The following is a 23,889-nucleotide window of genomic DNA, read 5'->3' on the forward strand; positions in this document are numbered from 1 at the left end:
TCGCATTTGTACAACCAATGCAACCCAATAAATTGAGATATTTATAGAAATGATGAGAGTTTATTTATTATGATTTGAATATTTATGGAAGATGGATATGGTTCATTAACCATGATCAATACTTTATATTATGAAACAATCAAAACTTCTATGAAATCACATATTAATCAAATGAAATGAACGGTTGATATTAGGTTGTATTAGTTGCACAAATATCAAAAGTTGTATAATAACCAATCTATATATATATATATATATATAAATTTAAAATATGAATTAAATATTAAAAATAAAACTTAATAATAATACAAAAAGATAAAATTGATTCTAAAACAAGTTTTCAAACAAGGAAAGTACATCCTTCAATCAATCATCCAACTTTTTCTTATAAAATCTAGAGCCACTAACTACTCCCACTAATATTATTCATTTTTATATTTATTATGATATTATCAAAATATAATTTTAAATATTTTAAAAAGCCTATAAATATATGAATAATATGGATAGGCCATTGAACTAAAAGGAAGGCCATAATAGACCATTCAACTTTCAAATTCATGTTGCTTACAACCATTGGAGCAAAATGACATAAAACACCCTTGATAGCAAATGTTTAATGGTTGAAACATTAGAAAATAAAGCGTCGATGGTTAAAACATAACAGCATTTCAACTCGAAAAAAAAAAACGAGGGTGGTGGAGAGGGGTTCGCCGATTACTGAAGTTGATAGAAGGCAAGCGTGACAAAGAGGGAGGTTGGTAGCGCGAGAGAGAAGGGGAGGTGAAGGAAGGATTAGGGTGCGACAACAAGGGGTCAGGGGAAATGGTGAGCGTTGTCGTCGGTGTGAGCGGTGTTGGGATGATGGAGGGTGTAGTTGGTGTGCAAAGGAAGACGTTAGAGTTATATAATACAAGTTTTTATACGTATTTTGAATATTTGAAATTTTGAAATTCAAAATTAAATTTTAATTAAGTTTTCTATTTATGCAAAAACCTTTAAACTTTATATTATTTTGTATTTAATAAATTTTAAATTGAATTAAAAGATATAATGACCATTTTAGAATAATAAAAGAAAAAAAAAAATGCAAACATTTGTATTTTATAATTTTTAACAAATTAACCATTTTACTCTTATGGGGGTTTTACAGTACATCTATACTATATTATAAATCATTTGATAAAAACTCTTAAAAATCATTATTTATATATAAAATATTGTTTATTGTTGTATATTACTTAAAATTTAAGATTACAAGTAAATAATGCATAAGTACAACTTAATAAAGCTCCATGCTTGAGTTTGTGTAACTAACTGCTGATAAACATAATCAAATACTGGATAAACATTTTATTTTAAATATAAAAATCTAAAATATAATTAGGATAATCATTATGTTGTAACAAAATACATAATTGCTATCTTTATAAAAAAATTATATTATTAAATCAAAAATAAATTACTTCATTATTAAACTTAAATTATAATAAAAAAAATTGAATTAAAGAAATTATACAACAAAACAAGAACCTTTAAATAATTAATTTGATACTAAGGGGGTGTTTGAGATTGCTTATAAAAGCTGTTTTTTAACTTATTTCAGTCTGACACTGGAGATAAGCTGTTTTCTGGTGTTTGGATAAGGAAAAAAAAACTGCTTATACCGGTGCCAAACCGGTAATAAGCTGTTTTTGATAAGTTAATCACTTATGAAAAACTGCTTATTACCAGTTTACAATTTTAATCCTTTTTTATTTAACTCTGATTTGATGCCACATAAGTTAATAAGCACTTTTACCAAAAAGCATAGGTTGTTTTAAATAAGCAATCCCAAACACCCCCTAATATCGATATTTTTTTTTTTCAAAATTTTAAGATATCTTCAAATTTATATTTTATTCAAAAATAAAAACATTATCGTTTTTCTCCAAACCACATGAAACTATATCATAACATCGGCATAGAACATAATAAAACGAAACATTAAAATCAAGATGTATCTCGCTGCATTGCGGGAGTACCTTCTAGTTTTTGTTACATAAGGGGATAAGTTTAAGTACATTTAAATACAATATCATTTGATCTTGATCATCTGAGAGTTTATTATTCCATTTATCTGAACAAAATAAAAGAATCATAAAAAATGATATTACACAATAAACTTGTAATAAAACCTTAAATAACTGAAATGACTGTTTAATTTGGTGGAATGTATGCAAAAAATATGAATTTTGTGAAAGAATTTGTAATATTTGATGTGTTTGGTTTGTAATATTTAGAATAATGATGAATTCTATTTTATTATAGATAATTCATAAAAGCAAATTATAAATGATTATAAAAATAATTAAATTATATATTATTAATCGATTAATACAAATAATGTTCTTAATATATTTTAAAACATTATTACAAACAAATCCTAAAAAATATCGTGAAATATCAACTACCTCCATGAGAATTCTAAACCAATGTTTCTGCCTGGTTTTCAATTACGAATTTTCCTTTAAGCTAAATGTGAGATTAAATTGAAATCGAATTCCAAGTCCCACCAAATTTAACAAGCCAAAATAGACCCCAAAGATAATTACGTTTCTACTTGTTAGATAATCATAAGCCAGAATTGAGTGAGAATTGTTATTATTAAGAATTTTCAATTTTATTGTAAATTTTAATTCTAAAACTTATTTACTATAAAAGTATTAACGGGTAAGACGGGTTTGCCCAAACATGTCCATTAACCCTCTTACTTGTTTAAGAATGGTAGTCCAAACTCGTTTTTCTAATAAACCAGATCAATAATGTCTAACAGACTGTACCGTCTGTAAACTGATCTGATTTCAATGAATTCGCAGAATTTTAATCTCAGATTTTCTTTAAAAATAAAATCAAAATCTCGAGATTTGAAGATATGAGTGACCCTTTAACGGTCTTATAATAAGAAAAGTATTGAATTGAAAAAGAGTGTCACCCAACCCACCGTGGGGCTTTGAACAAATCAACACACACTTCTTTTTAGGAATTTAAAGTAAACAAAAATTTCCCCTTTTCTTTTGTTTTTTCTCTATTCATAAATGAATATCACAGAAAACAATAACCAAAACCCTACCATTTTTTTTTCTAAAATAATGCTTAGATAACTTGTAACATATACATTTAGATTCCATCACTACACGAAAAGGTGTACATTAACGGTAGTGTCTGATTGGTTTGAGCTTGAACTCCAAATGTTAAAAGTGTCGGAAGATCTCAGGTTCAAATCCAATGAGAAATAAAAATTCTCTTGTGGCTACGGAGGTTCAAATACGGTGACTCCGGACTACCTGCAAAACAGGCGGTCGTCCTGAGATTAGTTGGCTCGCATAGCGGAGTGAATATTCGGGTTAATAAAAAAAAGTGTACATTACTTAATAAAGTGTAATGCAAATAATGACTTGTATCTTATATTGGTTTCTTTTTATTATTAAAAAGGGTTCGTTCTATTACAAGTAATATCATCTAACAACATAATATCGTACTGCCTTATAACAAATCTAACAGTAAGATTCTTGATCATCTGAGAGTTTAAAATAAATGTGTAGAAGAGAGAGATAATATATTATTAAATGTATCGAATATCTTATTAACATATTATATTTTATTAATATAATTGATATCTTATTAGAAGAGTTGGATGTAATTTTTTTTTTTAGTGATTTTGACTTTCCATACTTTGTTATAAAAAAATTATAACACAATCGTTGAAAATGTCATTTTACACAAAATTCAAGATAAACCAATGTTTTTGTACAAAAACTTTTTTTTTGATTAACCTGGATATCCAGGACGAGCCGACTAATCTCAGTGCGACCATCTACTTTGCGGGTAGCTAAGAGTCACCGTATTTGAACCTCTATGGTTACAAGGGAATTTTTATTCTTCCTTGGATTTGAACTTAGGACCTCCAGACACTTTTGACCTTTGGAGTCCTCAAACCAATCAGTAACGAAAGAGAAGATGCTCTAATAGGTACAACATGACAAAAAAACATTGTGGTCAAAGTTGTATGATGTTCCATGATCATGTCCCTCAATTGGATTTGGCTGTTTCTAATTCTACCCCTACTTCTAGAGAAAGGTTAAAACCCCTATGATCTCAGGAATAACCATCATCAATAAAATCTCTACACCATCATTAAAACCCTATATCAACCTCTACAAAAAAACACCCTAATAGGATTTTTTTTATTAACCTGGATATCCAACCCGCTATGCAAGCCGATTAATCCCAAGGCGACGACTTGCTTTGCAGATAGCCTGGAGTCACCGCATTTGAACCTCCGTGGCCACAAGAGGATTTTTATTCCTCCTTGGATTTGAACCTGGGACCTCCTGGTACTTTTGACCTTTGGAGCCAAGCTCAAACAAATAAGTCACCACCCTTGTGGTTCCTAATTGGATTTATCATGCACCCTTTCAGATTTTGGAACACAGAATTTTATTACAAAGAAACATCATCTTTAAGAAACTAACCCATAAATATATGAACACATGTATCATTAAGACACTGGATTAATTATATTAGGACTAACAAGATGAAGCCTTTGATCTTGTTATAGAGTTATGTGGACAATTTGGAAGCCTTTGATCTTGCATTCTGGGAATCTATGGAGTTGGCCTTACCTTTCAAGAGGAACAGCAGACTCCAGCCTTACTCTATTTAGTCGAACAGTTCCAAGAATGTACTCTGGAAGTTCTTCTTGTTCCTTGGCCTGCAATTTATATTTTATAACGAGTTTCTAGTTTAGGATCACAAGTTTCGGATACCAATCACACCCACACATGATAAAGGGTACAAACAGACTAACGATATTGATCTGGACCCACAAATTCCTCTATAATCGAAGGGTATTTTTAGGTACTTGACGATAGTCAAACAGCTTCTTTTAAACCGTGTACGTAGTCAAATCTTGCAACGAAGAAGCCATTTTCAGAAAGAGCAAGATTCTTAGTAACAATGGGAAGAAAAGAAACGGACCTCTATTAAGATGGCAAGATCAACAACGATGTTTGTTACATATCCAAGAACGATACCAATAACACTCCTTGCAACAGATGAGGAACCAACATCCACATCAACCTGTACAAGAACATACCAAAATGTCTATAAACACACACACACACATTTTCGACAAAAAGGGTAGTCTTTTACCTCCAAAAAGTTGTCTCGTCTTAGATAGCTGCATGTTAAAGCTTTTCCCAACAGGCAAGCTTTTGTTCCGACTGCATGCTTGACCATCCAATACCCCTGTTGAGAAATTAACTTATTGCTGAATGTCATCACATAACCGTAACCAAAATCAAAACGTCAAACACAAGCAATACCTCCACGATACTCGGGATCAGTTTGAATCTTGATAAACGGAAACTGTCGGATTCATCAATGAATCTTCCCAGCAAGGAGTTCTTGACTACTGGTGTATCTGCAGCGAAGTAGAGAACTAGGCTGTAGTTTGGTTTAGCAGGCACCTGAAACAAGACCCAGCTTGAGGTTCAAATTAGAGCTCAGAAGAAAACCGGAAGCAAATATGTTGTTGGTAGTTAGATACTAGACGCTACTAATGAGTATTGCAATAGCTATTTGATGCATGTCGACATTATTCAATGGTTTGTAAACCTTTTAGCAAGTATCCCAAGCCCAAAAAGCAATAGATTGATCCAACAATCTCCAAATCAGCTTAAACCCAAGGTTCTAAATGAGGTGAGGCATGGCGTGGTGGCAAGGTCACGCCTCACACCTTACATGCAATGACGAGGAAGCAGCATTTTCCAAAGCATGACATATGGTGGCAAGTTTCTATGTTATATATAATTATACATATACATATATAATTTCTATCTATTGTTCAATGACATTGAAAATTCCGCTCAACAAGGGGCCCCTCTCATAAGGAAGAAAACAAAAGAATCTCAGCTCATGCCCTGGTTTATAATTTATCTCTTTCCCTTTATTTTTAGTTATTTTCTGAAACTTGTATATATATATATATATATATATATATATATATATATTAGTATAACATAACGAGTCTGTGATCAAATATCCAAAATAAAACTTGAAAAAGGTCTTACAACTTCATTTTAACCATGAGTCTGTGATGTGTCTGAATGCATGAAACCGTGTAAAAACACAAAAGCTAAAAAAATCACGCGTTGTAAAATATGCACGTGCGGCGATCCCCCAAGGCGCCATGGCGTGAGCCATGCCTCAATGCTATAGCCCTTATCATAACGACGGAGACGCGTCTTTTGCCATCGTCCGCCATGGCACGCCTTTTAGAACCCTACTTAAACCCATGATATAAGTTATTGGTAGCCAATAATTTCAGACTTATAAGGAGCTCACACATCTAATTTTCAATCCATGGAAGACGGGTTGTCACAACCAGCAAATCGGCTGATATCCTTTGTAGATAACCAACAAAGCAACTTAAAAGATGGGGGAAGTTATTGGTACTTTGGTAGCCCATAATTTGGAAGTTATAAGGAGCTCCCAAATCTCATTTACTAATTTGTATCCATGTGAAACTAGCCATGTTTTTCTGGTCCATTTAGGACGGGTTATCACAACAACCACCCCACTTAAATGAGCTCATAAACTCACAAATCTCATTTTCTATCAATGTGAACGAGTTGTCACATTTAGATTGAAAAGTTGCCAAAAAAGAAAATGTTGTTATTTTTGTGGGATAACCCGTATTTTTTTTTGCATGTGTTGGTGAGTGTATGTGAACTGTAATACATACCTGAAGATTCATTACAAAAACAAATGGAAGTTTTTTCCCGGCATCTGACTGTAACAAGAAAATGAAAATAGTTTAACCATCAATAGGCATGGAAATTATATCCGAGTAGGAAAAAGAAATACATAAATTACGAGTCATAGCAACATAAGTTTCATGTGGATAACCTTATTTAAGTGATTAACTTTCCAACCAAACTAGGTTTATTTTTGGCAAATGCAAGAAACCACAGTTCTTGGAGAAGCACAGAAAGAAGACCATAATTTGCAAGAACGAGTGATTTTGGATAAATTTAAAAAAAAAAATACAATTGTAGTTGGCACTTTTTGTCCAAAATTGCTCACTCCTGCAAAATGTAGTTTCCTTCTTTTGGATTTTGGGAAGAATGCTGGTTTCTTTGCAATGAAAAACCAAGTATGATGGATCAAAAAGTTAATCCACTCATAGATTTTTGGCACAAAAAACATTTTGGAAGTTCAACATTACAGAAAAGAGTAAACGAAAATCCAACAAGATGATAGGTTTGTAACAACTATATTTGCTTGATATTCCCCAAGGGTTGGGTTCTGGTGAGAAGAGAAGTTATGATGAGAAGTGTAAGAAGAGATCTCTACCCTTAGATCAATCCTAATTGAATGTCAACACTTGACTCTAATGAGGTGCACAGATGCACCGGATCAATTCCCTTCTAAAGCGTAATTCATGGGTGGATATGAGATTAAAAGTGATCAAGTGTTCAAATCTCTTTTTACACTTATCACCATAACTTCCCTTCTCACACGATCCTTCGCCTATTCTCTAAAGGGGAGAGTTGCAGCATAAGGTCGATGCTTCTGAATAGTATTATATCAGAAGTAAATTTGCTTGATATTCCCTATCCATAACGAATGTGCATTAGCTTTGACGATATGCGGAAAGATTAGATGACTACCTGCACAAGGCATCTGGGATTCAAAGCCACCTCACTTACGGGATTGTCAACTTTGAACCAGTCAACTGCTATAAGCTTCAAAAGAGGATCCCCTCCGGGTACCTGAAAATATACATTATAAAGATGCTAAAATCTTGCTTAAAAAGCCCCGTTTGGTTAGTCATAAGCTACCTTTTGAAAAGCTATGCGTTTCAACAAGCTCTAGGGGCTTTTTCCACCTTTTTTCCAATTATGCCCCTTATATTTTTCCAATTCATTTTTTAACATATCCTTTTGGTCATGTTACATTGTCATCTAGCTTAACAATTAGTTTTTACCAAACATGACTAATTTATCGGCCATAAGTTAGCTTTTCAGCTAATTTGCCAAACACCATGTCTTTATAGTTGTTAGAAACGGAAAGTTCAGTAAATAGCACATTTTTATCTGTTCTGGTTCTGGAAAATGAAATTATCGCAAGCTTTTGCTTGATTCATGTTATGATCAGTAAATTTTTCCTGATTTATGGGGGCATCAAACCAAGAGGACTAATATAAACATAACAAGATTAAAAGAAGCAAACTCACCTTAGCACTATTTTGCAAGTATGTCTTTCCTCTGATCATAAATTCTTTACCACTTGGAGATGTCCAACAATCGACATCAGTCTCACTCTTCCATTTACGCATTGTACCAGGAAAGTGGCTATAATCAAGATTAATTGGACATGCAGTTGGATCTAATTCATCATTTGCATACGGAGCTGATAAAATGAGAAAAAGCAAACATTACAAGAATAATAGCTAACTAGTTGTGTACCCGCACAATACGGCGGGAGCCGTGAATTTTAACAATTTTGAAGTTTCACTGGTTTTATTAGAGAAGGTTTAACGATGATATAAGTTACACTTGGTCTTTACATATTAATACAATTTGAATAAATAAGAGTTATGGTTCCAATTACAGTCTATCGATGGAAAAAATTGTATGACAGTTTAAAATCCAATATATTTAAAATCCAACATAGTTAAACGACTCCACAAATGTGTTCGATTTACACCAAGAGCAAAGAATCAAGAGATCGAGAGCGAGACCGAGAGTTTTAGATCAATTGAATGAGAGAACTTTTAATAACTCATGATGAATATCAGTTTGAATCTCATCTTGGGGGATGGGGAGAAGACATAGAGGTATGAGAGGGTGAAGATATGAGTGAAAGGTGTCAAAAGTATCTTGGGAACATGAAAAAAAGGTAATAATATGCATTGGTAACTTGCACTATATGTTATTTTAATTGTAGATAAGAGATTTTAACATTGAATGCATAAACTGGTAGTACTTAATGCATTATGAGTTGTTTTTAAGACTTTGTGCATAAATGTATAGTACTTTATGCATTAAAAATTGTTTTTAAGACTTTTGATAAATCTGGTTTATAAGGTAGTATAGATAAATGTACAAAACACCACCATCATGCCATGATCACAATTCACAACAGCAGGTGTACATATAACGAGCTTGTATTCATTAATGAATGCAAGTAAAATCTGGCACCTCGGTTCTTATTGCAATCCAAGCAGCTGGCAATCGTCCGCAGCTTCATATTCTGGCTCTAGTGAAGTTAAAGGAGTATATCAAATCAGATATATTTATTCAGAAATAATACAAATTGATAAAGGAAGCAACAAACCTTGCTGTCATCTGGGACTTCATAATCACTATCATCATCTTCTGATGAATAAGCAGAAATTGCATCATAAAACTGATCAGCAACTTCATCGTCCTCATATTCATTAACGGATGAAGACACATCCTTATGCAATGTGGTGGATGATTCCAACTTGGGTGCATACCTTGTGCCAATGTACACCTTTAAACCTGAAATTGCATCATTAAAACATGACTGCCACCATGTTAGAACATCTAAAAACATGTGTTTTTGTTCAAGGACTTGTAATAAGCTACCGAAAAGAAAGTTCTATCTTTGAAGATGATACACAAAACAAAAATTCTAAATAGACTCTAATGACCAAAAGGCACGTTTTATCTTTGGCACAGATTACGTAATAAGAAATAACAAGTACTAACCTGATACTTGGTGCAACAAGGCATAGGGAATCGTCTTTTCAAACTTTAAGGATTGATTACTCTTCCATTTAGACCAGCCTTTAGAATGTACCTCTAACATATGTGTTATGAGACACCTACCAGCATTTGCTGGCACAGATGTGTTTAAGATCCTGATCTCCCAAGTGGATGCTGATACAGAAGAATTATATAAGATATTAGAAGGAAGCCAAAGTTCTTGTAAAACGGTAGATATGAAGGGGAAAAAGAAACAGTACTAATGAGTTCATCTCAACAAAGTTTGCAAGAACAAAGAAATATGAGGTGAAAGAAGACGATAAAAAAAATTCTTTTTTGGCCATTACCATTTTCATTTTGTAGGTGCAATACATATTGTACGAGGAGAGATGGACATGTGATTGTGGTCATAAGGAGGATGCAGGAAAATGGTATAAGCAAATCCTTGGGTGTGTTTGGTATGTGGGACTGGATGGGACATGATTGTAACAAAAACTTGTTATCCTATGCTTTGTGTGACATTAGACCGGGACAGGGATAGGACTGAGTGGGACAAAAATGAATTTGTTTGTCTTACCAAAATAGGCAGAACAAAAATCAGGAAGATGGGACAAGATTGGTGACCCACCTACCTCATTCTTGCATGCCTACCTCATTCTCGCCCGTTCATACCTGTGCTGTCTCGACTTGTCCTTTCCAGTCCAGTCTGCATACCAAATGCATTGGGGAATAAATATCCTTTGTACTATTTCAGAACCTTTAAGTTTTAATTGTCCTTGAACAGATCTTAGCAACTTTTCATATAATCTCATTTCATGGGAAAAGTTTAAAGGACTAAGCGATGAATGATGTATTGGCCACTCGAGAGCATCTAAAGCCTAACAAATGACTCATGCACTACTATAAACAGTTTTTAATCCCCCTCATTTTACCTGAAAACGAGGATTTAAACAGAAGTTGAAAAGATGGACACCTGTGACGTGTCCGGTGCAACAAATCTTACCCCGTTGCCTATACGCAACCGGGTAACACTGAGCAGGTTTTGAACAGCAGTGATAATCAGGTAAAATGGCTGGGTTATTTCTCGCTTAATATATATGTATGCAATATATATATGTAACTATTGCATACATATATATTAAGCTGAAACAAAAGTAAGTTACTTACGGTTAACTTTTGTTCGTCTATATCCTGATCTTGGAGGTTTCTTCTTATGTACTGCAGGAAACTGCAAGATTGCTGCATCAAGTTCAAAACTGAGCAATTAGATAATGTGGTTATATCAAGACACTGATTCATGCAAGATATCCCTTAAGTGTCATTTTAGAGCTTTCAGAGGAAAACGAATGCTTCAATCTAAAATTTATCTACATTTGGACAATGAAGATATATCACTATTATGTCACGCATATCCTCATGAATATAAATTTGTATGCTAACACGCCAAAAAAAATTTCAACCCCATCCCACAAACACTTGAAGTTATCAATGTAGCATTTGAAAGCTTACCACTTACCAAAAAGAGTAAATGGAAAACTGATTCAAGAAAATTTACTTACTGTATCCTCCATCTTGTCCACGAAACCATTGCCTGGAGAATATGAAATCACGCTTACACTTCCACCTACAAGAATGGCACATCGGTCGGTGATTGATGATAAATCATGACAAAGAGCATTGAGGGTGTTTTTGGTACGCGGACGAGACTAGACTGGACAGGCGAGAGTGCGGTAGTCGGGTGAAAGAATTGTGCAAGGTTTTAGGGTTTTAATTTGACATGGGTAGTTTAGTAATTTACCAATCTTGTCCCATCTTACTGACTTTGACTTTTGTTCCACCAACTTTGGTGGGACATAAAAAATGCATTTATGTCCCACTCAGGTCCTGTCCTGTCCGATCTAATCGCGCCAAACGCGGGACAACAAGTTTTCATACCGTACTATCCTGTCCCGTCCTGTCTCGTGTACCAAACGCCCCCTGAAGGACAAAGTCATAATGAATATAGAACATACACACACAGGAAGAAATATGATAGTGCCATTGAATGTTGCACACCAATTCTTTCATACAAGATTAGTCTTTTATAAATATTTGAAGAAACCTAGACATCCTTGAATATTGGGAACATCACTTTAGAGCTTAGATTGGAGTTCCAGTAAATGTTGTTTGATAAAAATTGGAGCTTGATAAACTGTTGCCCCTCGTCTATCAGCACAATCTTTTTAGATGAATTGGTAGCCAAAGTATCAAAGCAGTACTGTCTTGGGACTGTAGTTCTTTCTTCTAAAATTCTGAGTGCACCTCCTTATTTTCATGATTTGTTTGCGAACCTTTTAACAGGCTTGGCGAGGATTATAGTTTTCCTTCTCTTCTTTTGAATCAACATTCGTTTCTTTTTTAAAACAATCTTCATAGCTGATTGATTTTGGTCAAAGTTTTTGCTACATGGTGCATGTCGAAGCAAAGAACAATGGCAGAAATTAAGAAGACTGGATTCGCAATTGAAACTTCAACAGATGAAAGCCAAGGCTCAATCTTGTGTGGAATTGCATGCTATCCAAAATGCCTATAAATTGGTTGGGAAAAGTTATCTCAAATGCTCTCAACTTGTTTGCATGATCTTGTAAGTGTAGATCAGTCATTGCAAGGGACCTGACCATAACAAGGAGATCCGAGTTTTTGACTGGGATTCAGAGCTTGGTTTAAAAATGCGCGCATTATGCGCTCTGATGCGTGATGCGCTCTGATGCGCTGAACAAAACGCATCAAAGAGTCTGATGCGGTGCGATTCCATGATGCGATCGCATCACCTACGCATCACACGATGCGTGCATCACTTACGCATCAGCGCATCATGTATGTTGCGTTTTTGGGCTCCCTTTTTCAGTGTTTACTTGGGCTTTTTAGTTGGGCTTCTTAGTTATGTAAAATAGAACGTGAGTGACTGTTAGCGAGTAGCGACCTAATCGATAGAAGCCGACGGCAAAGAAGTAGAAGTAATCGATAGCAGAAGTCGAACCAGCAGGCAGCAACAGTTAAAGCGGGTATGAGTTACCTAGCAAATCCAGCAGTTAAAGCGGGTATGAGTGACTGTTAGCGAGTAGCGACCTAATCGATAGAAGCCGACAGCAAAGAAGTAGAAGTAATCGATAGCAGAAGTCGAACCAAAGAAGTAATCGACAGCAAAGAAGTAATCGATATCACGTAATTTTTAAGATTCTAATGCCACTTTTTTAACTACTTTATGTTATAAATGAAGTATTTTGATAGGCAAGTATTTTTAAGGTAGAAATTGATATGTAGAATTAATTTATAAATATTTTTTGAATACCGGGCGCATCACGTGCGTGATGCGAGCGCATCAGCATCACGCATCACGCATCGGCTTCCGGGACCCTTAACGCATCGGACCGCATCGCGCTTTTTAAAACCAAGATTCAGAGGACTGATTATGGCTTGGTTCTGGAATTCAATGATGCTGAAAGTGATACAATATCATACAAATTACACATTGTTTGTTCGACGGTCCCACTCGGGAAAACTGCCCTTTTTTTAGTATATACAGATGGCATCATTTTAGCAAGAAATGATGAGAATTGGCTACAGGATCTGAAAGAGCATCCATCAAAGAAATTTGCAGTAAAAGACATCCGGAGTAAGAAATTTATTCCTTGTCATGGAGGTTAATTGGTTAGAGAAAGTAGTGTTATTTCCTCAAAGAGAATGCATGCTTGATCTACAAAAGGAAACATGAATGCCGAGGTGAAAACCTATGCATACTCCCATGAAACCTCACAAGAAGCTGGACCTAAGAACTGAAGTGCATTGTTTGACAAGGGGAGATGTCAAAGGCTCAACACCTAGTTGGACGTCTCACCTATCTTGCTCAAAGTCCATACGACAAGAATGCCTAAAACCTGTAAGAAGGTCATTGATTTAAAAAACACTTACTATAAGGTCATTAAGCTTAATAACCCCTTATCAAAACCACCTCAGACCAACATCTAGATTTCAAATACTGGCTAAGGCTATTGTTAGGTTGGACAGGATCAGCATTTAATAAAGCAGGTGCCACATAAATGAACTGCTAAACAAACTGAATATATAAGAATGTAAAAGCTCTCTACGCAAAATTATTCTAGTTGTGATGCATAACAAGAAGAATTCATGAAACCAACAATCAGCTGTTATACTATTGGACTGGGCTCTATTTAGTAAAATGACCAATGAAATAGTTCGAGAGGAAAAACTAGGCACTGACATACCTAGTTAAGTATCTAGGATCGTAAGTGCCATAAACAACATCAGAGTTCCCACTTAAAGAGTCTACTAGCTCCAGGTCACTTGTCAATGTATCCCACCTGCAAATATAAATGTGTAAGGACACAAATATCTTGCATAATGATAACAATCAAATACATTGAGCAGAGTGAGGGTACTCATATCTCTGACGGCTATCAAGGCTCAATATCATCTCAAAGGCAGAATCTGGAGTCAATTCCACAACACCAACAGCCTTCACAAGGACACCTTGACTGCCCTGTAAGCATTTACGTAGAAAAGTTCGTAATGTGAAGAGATACGAGTAAAAGTTCACATAAGTTAACATCCTAACATATGTTAATATAGACGTTAACATATGGCTAACATGAAATGTTAACATAAGTTAACATGAAAATTAAGTTAAAAAGCATTAACATAAGTTAAAAAACATTAACATAGCGTATGTTAACTTATGTGAACCTTCGCTAACGAAGTGCTTCCTACACTTGTCACAAAATTTTTATTTCCTACCAGAACCCAATCCTGTATATATGTGTTAGGATTAATTTTTTGGTGAGAACGGTAAAACAAGGACCTTCACTGACCTTCATCCACCTGCATTTCACAAACTTCCATTTACCTTAAATACCTATTTACATCACCATGATTGAAACTTTATCGAGTTCATGCATGTGAAGGTGATTGAATATATGTAAAAGTTCGTGAAGGTGAAGGTTGTGAAGGTAGATGAAAGGTGATGAAGATAGATGAAGGTCCACATTTTTTTTCCAGCTGTTGGATCAAAAAGTCAACTAATCCAAAGGCTGAGAAGTGTTCTCACCTTCTCAATAAAAAGGGTTGTTCTCACATGTTCCCAACTATATATAGAGGGGCTATCAAACAAAACCCTCTTAAATGTTGCAACCAATGCAACTTCATCTAAACCACACAATTAAACAATCAACGGTTAGGGATAAGGTGGTTGCAGTTGGGGATAAGGCGGTTACATTTTTAAAAATTTAAAAACGAAAATATTCCTTAAAAGGGGGATGATCTACGGTTAGGATTAAATTTCATTGGGTTGCAGGGTTGCAACAATTGAAAAGGTTGCATTTGATTTGCATTATATATATATATATAAAGAAAAGGCAAGCACCTTAAAACCAGACACATCCTCAAAGATTCTGGCACCTAAAATCCAACACATGATCAAAGAGAACAACATCAAGATATCATATCCCAAAATTTTGAATGTCCCTGCAGTCAAATCTAATCAAGAGATTGTACCATTGACTGTGCGGATACATTTCCACTCATTTGCTTCAACGACATCAGCAGCATCCCCTTCACAGAAGTCAGCAGCCCTGCGATTAACTCCCAAGCTTAATGATCTACGGATAAGTGACTCTGGACCTATAGATTATAAATTGAAAACCATGTTAACTAGTGCTGCATAAAAAATGGATTTTTGTTCTGAATGACAAAAAAAAATGTCAATTTATGAATAATAAAAAAATAATATTCGATCTAACATGATATGCATTCAATGACGTCATCAATACAACATTTTTAAATTAAATTATCATTAAACATATCATACAATATTTATTTAAATGTCACAAAGAACATCATAATACTATTCAAATGGTAGAATGGAAAATAATATGGCCGCATAAGAATTTGAACTGTAGACATGTTTTATAGACATTATGAAATAATACGAAATTCAATTTAATACATAGTTTAAATAAAAAAAATTAATTATTAGTCAAGTGTCTGTTAAAAAATCATATATAAAATATCGAAATTTGGTAAATCATAATAAATGTCATTAACTATTAATATTATGACAATTATAGTAGATGAGAAATATATTACTTGAGAACATATCATTATAAAAAAATTTAATCATTAGGTATAAAAGAGTATGTTCAATCACTTTTTTGTTTTTGTTTGTTCAAATTAAATGAAAAACCCCAAACTGTATCCATACACATAAAAGGAAGGGGGATGGTAGAGATGGAAATGACATGGCTGAATGCATAAAGCAACAGAAGAGGGCTGTCCCAATTAAGCCAATCAGCTGATGACTTAATCATTAAGCCGCAAACAAACGACCATATATGGTTAAGCAAATAAGCTCCCCATACTATTAGGCCCATTAAGCTCTACACAAACAACAGAAGTTAACTTTATCAAGTCTAATTATTGGTCCTTATATGGCTTGAAAGAGGCTCCTCAAGCCTCCATGGGTCTTATTATCTCGTTTCTCTCCAGCATATGAGAGGTTTGGTTGATAACTTGATATAGAGTTATATGATTGCTCAGTACTGTTTTTGTTGAAATATCGATGCAGCACAAAACAAAACCAACACACACAGTAGCCCATTGCGACCTGTGCTAGCCAGGATTTCATAGGGAAAGACATGTAGGAACCTTGAGGATTTTCTAATGATCCTGTTATGTTCTAAAGTTCTAAATCCAGATAGAATTTCATACCAACAACCTTGGAAGCCACAAGTCATCGTGATACGGTCTTGCACATATTATACACCTAATACACTGATTAGGTGCATACTCGGATCTCGAGATATTCTAACATGATGTTCGGATCTCGAGATATTCTAACATGATGTTACCTATGTAGAGGTCTATTATGGGGTATTGAATTTAGTTTGAGGAACTTCTGTATCATGGAGAAGTGAAAAACAATGTAAGCTGCTTTATCTAGTGCAGAGTCTGAATATTGAGTAATGGCTCATACATCCTACAAATTGACCTCAATACAATGGTTGACACATGAGTTGGGAGATCTTCAATACAGTCTATAACCACATTCTTCATGAACACACTAAGTATAAACTCTGATGTTGATCGTCATTATGTTTAATAGAGTTTCTAACCACATGATGTTGACCGTCATTATGTCCACAAGGAAGTGGTCGATATTGCTTGAGAGGCTAGGTATGTTCAAGAATCAAGTTTTTGTTATTTTGAAAGTAAGGCCGTTGGTCCTATTTGTGGCAATTTTTGGGTATGTCTAATATATAAACACCAATTAGGAGTGTTTAAATGCAGGACAGTTTGGAGTCCATTTTTATTTGGTTATCAAGTTTTGTACTTTTTAATAGGATGATGTAAGGACATTTATCCTCATCTTGTTCCAGACATTTCTTTCTTTGTTTCAATACACAAAGGAGTTTACCTCTTAAAAATGTTTCATGGGTTTTACCAGACAACTATAACCACACATAAAATGAGACCTACCAAATACTATTCGGAGTCAAAGCAATCCTAGGAATATGATTTGATTTTAAAAAGAGATGCAATGAACATCACATGGAAAAACGGACAACTATAATCAAGTACCATTAGCAATCTTATCATTTGGTATGAAACCAAACCAAACAAGCCTTGTATATCCCACCCGGAGGTGGGGTCGGGGTGGGATGCATGGGACTTAACCTCTACCCCAAACAGTAGAGTGGTTGTTTCCATGATCGCCTAAAAAAATTGTGGAGAAAGAACATAAGAAGAACATTCGAAAAAGAAGAACTTGAAAACAAGAAAGACAATGCTAAGTTTGAAAAACGAGTTATGAGTAAGCAATAACATTCAAACAGACAAACAAACAAAATATACACACTGAAACAGATACAAGAAAACATAAACAAGGTAGGAGGGACTACACACCTCTAGTCTAACCTCGCCCCTAGTCTGCTAACCTAATCTTGGGTTTCCAAGAACTCTTATCCAAGGTCATGTCCTCAGGAATGCCTAAAGCTGTCATGTCTAATCTCAGTTGCTCATCCCGGGTCCTCTCTGACCTGCCCCTCCTCATTTCCTCGACCTTCACACTTTCTACCCTCCTGACCGCAGCCGCCATTTGTCTCCTACGAACGTGACTAAACCACCGGAATCTTCCCTCTCTCAACTAGAGATCACATGAATTAATATAGGTGTGAAGAAATGAAGAATGAAACATAGACCTTTTTTGTCATGCAAGGGATAATAATATCACATCTAAAAGCAAGTTGTCTGGGTAATTCGGAAACAACATTCATACCACCTTACCATGTTTTGTACTCATCAGCCTCTTTACACCACTAGCATAACGCATTAACCTACGGCGATGGCCATGTCGTTCAAGATCAATCCTTCCAAAAATAAGTAGCATAGTGAGACCATAAAACATATGTGAAAGGTACAAAACTATATGCAAGAGAGTGAACAATCTTTTTACCACGAATAATTTTACAAGATTATTATACAAAAACAAAGAGAATACAAAACTTTTAGATATTATTTGAAATGGAATTCTTAGCCACAGCCACAAGTACAAGATTATTATATAAAAGACACATAACTTTACAAGAACTTTTACCATGATTTGCATTGATGAGTAGCATTGTTGTTAAATTGTTTTATTGTATACTATAGAACATTCTCGACAAATTAGACATATAGTACAAATAGCAAGTGCACTTTCGACAAATAGAGTGGCAACATACTCGTTCTCCATGCTCAATTTCTTTCTGGTATTAGAACCTTGAGAAAGCTCATACTCAGCCTGTTAATGATGGTTGAAGGGGAAAGTAGATAAGAAAAAAGAAATGAATATGTCCAATCATTAAATTATGTGTACAAACTCTCATGGAGAACAATTAAATCTTGCAATTGATTGTACCTGTTTCTTTGCTTGTTCTAATGCTTCCATCCATTTTCGGGTTTCTCCGGCAGTAGCACAAGCAATCTTGCAACAATGTAAAACATCTCTTCAACAATAATAACAAGTTCCAACACAAGTTATTAAGCATCAGACAATTGGCATAACACATAGGACTATTAAATGGAAATGTTTTAGACACCAATACTGAAGACATCAGGGTTGTGTGATGTGTAAGAAAATCTAATATACTACAGAATCGCCTAGTTCAACACATAGTATGGTGTCTATGAGATGAAAAATCAAAAGACTGGAAAGAAAATTGCTTAATAAAATTGATAAAAAAAAAGAACATTCCACCCTTTTATAATGGGAACTACTACAAACATATATGGAATAGCATATGCTACAATCATAGTGGTGAGTCAAGGTTGTTTAACCTACCATGGCTTGTTACAAGCATAAGCTAGATATAAGCAATAATATAGGTCACTACAAAAAGCAATATACTTCTTTGCATGAAAACATAGAACATAAATCTCCATACAATAGCCGAAGTTGTAGAATTGTATTACTATACATTGGAAAGTATAACTTACTTCTCCGTTCTTCTCCTCATCCAATCGGTTAGAGAACTTCAAAACATAAAGATCCTGAAAATATGACATTTCAAGTGGAGAAATCAACTCCCGTACTCATGGGATAGCAAAATGAATCAAAAGCGATATCACTATATCAGGTTGGAAATGCATACTGACCAATATCTTGTAATATTACAGAAATGGGAACAGAGAAATTGAATAAACATGTTCGTTTTGCGGGTCCCATTTATATGATCTTAAGGCAATGAGAATGTGAGTTAATCCTATTTACTTCACATGAGGAGAAATGAGGATGAGATCCGTAGATAGGGGATAATGTTATAAGCAAATGACATCAAGTGATGTATGAATAGACAAAAACACAATGAACAGAACATTATTTAAGGGTCTTACATCATCATTGACCCTCCGACGTCCTAGCTCCTCTAGCACAAGTGTGTGGCCAACAACACCCCTCCTTGTCGGTTTCTGCATTGAATAAAAACTGAAAATAATTAATGTAATACAAGGGAAAAAAACCTTGCTTATCTTGTTATTGAACATAGGTTAATGCTTTTAATGCTTGAAGAGATAATTAGCATCACGTAGTTGGAATATACTCCTGAGGAGCCCTAGTGATCCAATACCATCACCATCATCAGGCTAGGCCATTTACACATATGTGATGCAGAACAAGTTCCTTACATAAAAAGAATGTATACTCCTAACATCTATCTTCAAGGCGACGACAATATAAGCTTGTAGCCATCAAAAGTAAAATTACTCAAAATGAGTCATATGATACCCTAGTCCTACCCTTCTTTCTTTAACCCAAAACACGATGTTCCCTCATCTTATATCAAGAATATATATACTCCCACATTCCTAAACAACGATCCCACACTTGAGTTTAGAGATTCAAATTTAGTACTTCTCAATTCAAATTTGACATGAAGCTATCAGGTTTTTAGGTTCAAAGTATACCTATTGTATTCCTTCTAGCATATTTGTGTAGTTATCATGTTTTATTTTAATACGATGGAAATAGTTCACCAAAAATTTCAAGTTCAACATTGCCTCATTTGACAATCATACATCAAATGAGAAATCTTCTTTGGGGACAAACATAGTAACATGATATTATTCATATAGAAGAAATTATATTCAGACACTTGATGTATAAAACTGTAAGAAAATAGTTATCATGCAAAAAGAGAAGTGTTAGTTTTAGCATTTAGCACATAAGATTTGTTATCAACAATCCAGATTATATAATAACCCAAAACAGATCAAGAAGACTACAAGTATGTACTTGGATCATTAAGAAGAGTTTGTTGTATGCAAATACACAAGTCCAACTTAGCAGCATAGGATACAACAAGAAAACTACACCAACTCCTGTCATTTTCTGGCTACAAAACCAGTTTTAACCTGGAGAAAGGTTTTACACTCGAATCACCTCCTAATGAAAGACTTCCTCAATGGTTACAACTGTTATAATCAGAATCATTTATTTTCCCCTCTCTCTCTCTCTCTCTCTCTCACACATACACAATCTTTGTTCATCACTTTTTGAGCCTGTTACCCATGTGGTCCTAAATCTTCCGATATTTAGGCCACTTTGTTGACTCCTACACCAATCTTACATATTTTTCATTCTAATCAATCAAGCAACCATGTTAATTTGATGAAATTGTAAAAGGATTTCCTTGCAATCAAGAAAGATATTACTGCAAGTGTGTGGCATCAACACAAAACTTAGCTATCAGAAGTCATGGCAAAAGGACGGGGAAGGACTGAACCCACACTATTGAAAGGGATTGGAAAAGCATCCAAATTGTAGAAATATGAAATTCTTGCTTGAGATTAAAATTATATAAAACCCTCTAAATTTGTGTGCAGACCAACACATAAATCTTCATGTTTTAGGATGAAACTGCAGTATGTATAAAGTCTTTACTAGCTATATAAACCTACTGTTTTATCCTATTAAGGGTTTAATTGGCTTCAGAAACAAGTAAAACCATAACAAAGAAGATTACTACGGACAACATGGCAAGTTAGCTATTGCAAACACACTTAGTTTCATCCAAAATTCACAAATCCACTAAACCTTCAAATTCTATTCACATGAAATCACCTCTGTTTGCTGCAACATATATGGTATTGACTTTTTGTTCTTTCATGATCTTCTATAGTTTGCCCACATAAAACAAAAACTATAGTCAAACACTAATACGAGGAGAACAAAAAATATATATACACAGGCCCGTTCCTGACATTTTATAGGCCTGGGCGAGAGGTAAAAAAGGGCCCTGTTATGTACGAAAAACTCTTCAATATTTTGTTTTTACCATAAGAAATAGGAGTGATTTCAAAAAATACTAATAATTCATATAAAACCGTTTTTCCGAGTATTCCTTGGTGCAAAATCAATATATAATTATTTCTATATTAATATTATCTACCATATCAATTATACATGACATCATCAATCCGTTCCACCGTAAAGAAAATCATATGATATACCTTTAATATATAGATTGACATAATTTGGGATCATAATATTGACCCTTGCTGAGTAACACTCTATGTAAATCAATATAAATCAGCTGATTCCATCCCACCTCACATTATTGTCTTTCATCACCATTCTAAACTTTTAGGGTTAAACAAACCTTTTCGCAACTATGAATCTTAGAATCAAAAACCCATGTTGGTTATAGCTTGAGTTTTTATTCTTATTTTAGAGATAGGAATATCAATATTCATACACTCATATTAGGTAATAAAGACTAAAAAATGTACGAAAAAATAAAGATAGTTTTGAAATCCTAAATATAAGTTGGCCAGTCTGATATGGTTGGTATTTTCAGAAGGTATGACGTTTCTAGTTAATAACAAGAAATTAGTTATATGCTAATACAAAAATAGAATTCATGCAGATGGAATAATTAAAAGAATCAGTGGGAGATGAATATTAGAGAATATATCATGGTTTTCTAGACAAGTAGTTTTAGACATTGATACCAGATAAAAAAATTAGAAAAATAATAAACAATATTATAAAACTAGAGAAATAATAAACAATATTATAAAATTAACGACCAATTAACTTTTCACATATTTTTCTTGTCCAATGTAATTAATTAAGACATGTATGGGTCTTAATATAATACTAAAATTCTTTTCGAGTCCTATTAAATACTAAAGAAATTTATCTCTTTTATTCAAGGGGCAGTTGACCTAAATGTTTACCCGGTGAGCATTTATCGTATCGTTAGAAGTCAACACTATAATTTATTTTACCGGGTATTATAGTACATCAATACGTATGTTATGCAACAATTTACCTGGTAAGCGCTTATTCAGCCAAGAGTCGTCACCCTCCCTTCCGCAAAATAGAACACACAAATTCAATAATACGACAAGAAATAACAAGAAGTCAAGAATGCAATTAAACAGGTTGTTTTAGAACCCTAAGAATTGCTACAATGTGTATGTGCATTGTGTAGGATGTAATCAAATGAAATCAAAATGATGGAGAATATGAGATCGTAATAACATACAGTGCCTGCGTGTTCATCAGGATCACGCTTATACATCATAACGTATTTTCCCTTAATATGTAGAAACCGGCGATGACAAGATTCACGTTTAACGGAACGGGTGCCCAAATGATAAACCCATCCAGAATGTTCAAACTTGGGCCGACCAACAACCTTCTCCTCCTTCCCACTATCTTCTCCACTTCCCGAAGAACCACCTCCTTCGCCCGTCGCCATCTTCGTCGGCGGCGAAACAATTTACCCCCCTCTTTTTCAGCCCAGAAGTTTGTTGAATCTTTCCAGATCCTAGAATTCAAAGAGAGGAGGGAGAGACTGTGTAAACCTTGTAGCGAACGTCTATGGTTCATGTTGTACTTGAAATCAACCGATTCCCATGGCAGATTGAAGAAATAATAATGGGATTTTTTGGACCGTTGGAGCTTGACAATGGTGGAGAATATCATGGTAGCATGAAATAGCGAGGGTAATCGGTTGCGGATCCAATTTAAACCGGTTTCCTTTCCATTTGGCAAAGGTTACATTTTGGTCCCTGTTCTTTCAGGGTGCGTTTGGTACGCAGACAGGACAGGACGGGACAGGACAGGACAGGACAGAACAGGACAGGACAGGACAGCTGTTCAGCGTTTGGTAAGACATGATAGGACTGGACATAACTGGTTAAATTGACTAATTTACCCCAATGAGTCAATCCCAGAATTCTAACCACCATGATCAAATTAGTCTACCATACTCCTAAACCCACTTGAGAAACGACATCGGATTCTAAACCCTAAAATCTTCAACTTCAATCAATTTTACAGTCACTGACAATTTCGATTAAAACCCTAAAATGAAATCGAAGGAGATCTGATGAACAATCTTACAAAAGTAGTTCTTATTGTTGCAGATTACTAAAATGAGCTTGTTGTCTGGGTTTGTAAATGCAATCGTCACAAAAACAGCAAACATATGCAATCGATACAAAAACAGCAAACAAAGTGCAATCGATAGAAACAACAAACAGATGCAATCGATACAAAAGGGGAATGATT

At 34.6% G+C, this 23,889-nt stretch overlaps 1 protein-coding gene across 1 annotated transcript; it reads right to left on the reverse strand.

Moving 5' to 3' along the window:
* Positions 1-4,486: 4,486 nt before the first annotated feature.
* On the reverse strand, positions 4,487-23,074 carry LOC112502281 (protein ENHANCED DISEASE RESISTANCE 2-like). Its single transcript, XM_025106150.1, has 22 exons — positions 22,859-23,074; positions 19,704-19,778; positions 19,308-19,361; positions 18,730-18,795; positions 18,554-18,612; positions 18,117-18,199; positions 15,330-15,455; positions 15,199-15,233; positions 14,219-14,319; positions 14,045-14,140; positions 11,339-11,403; positions 10,947-11,018; positions 9,783-9,953; positions 9,385-9,572; positions 9,249-9,306; positions 8,282-8,457; positions 7,716-7,817; positions 6,788-6,835; positions 5,367-5,510; positions 5,194-5,289; positions 5,020-5,121; positions 4,487-4,753 (listed from the first exon to the last, which is right to left on the reverse strand). The coding sequence occupies exons 1-22, from the start codon at positions 23,072-23,074 to the stop codon at positions 4,661-4,663; spliced, it is 2,226 nt and encodes a 741-aa protein (XP_024961918.1). The 3' UTR covers positions 4,487-4,660.
* Between the last annotated feature and the right edge of the window lie 815 nt (positions 23,075-23,889).

This window comes from Cynara cardunculus, unplaced genomic scaffold (assembly GCF_001531365.2).
Source record: "Cynara cardunculus var. scolymus isolate 2C unplaced genomic scaffold, CcrdV1 Un_Scaffold_1172, whole genome shotgun sequence".
Taxonomy (NCBI): Eukaryota; Viridiplantae; Streptophyta; class Magnoliopsida; order Asterales; family Asteraceae; genus Cynara; species Cynara cardunculus.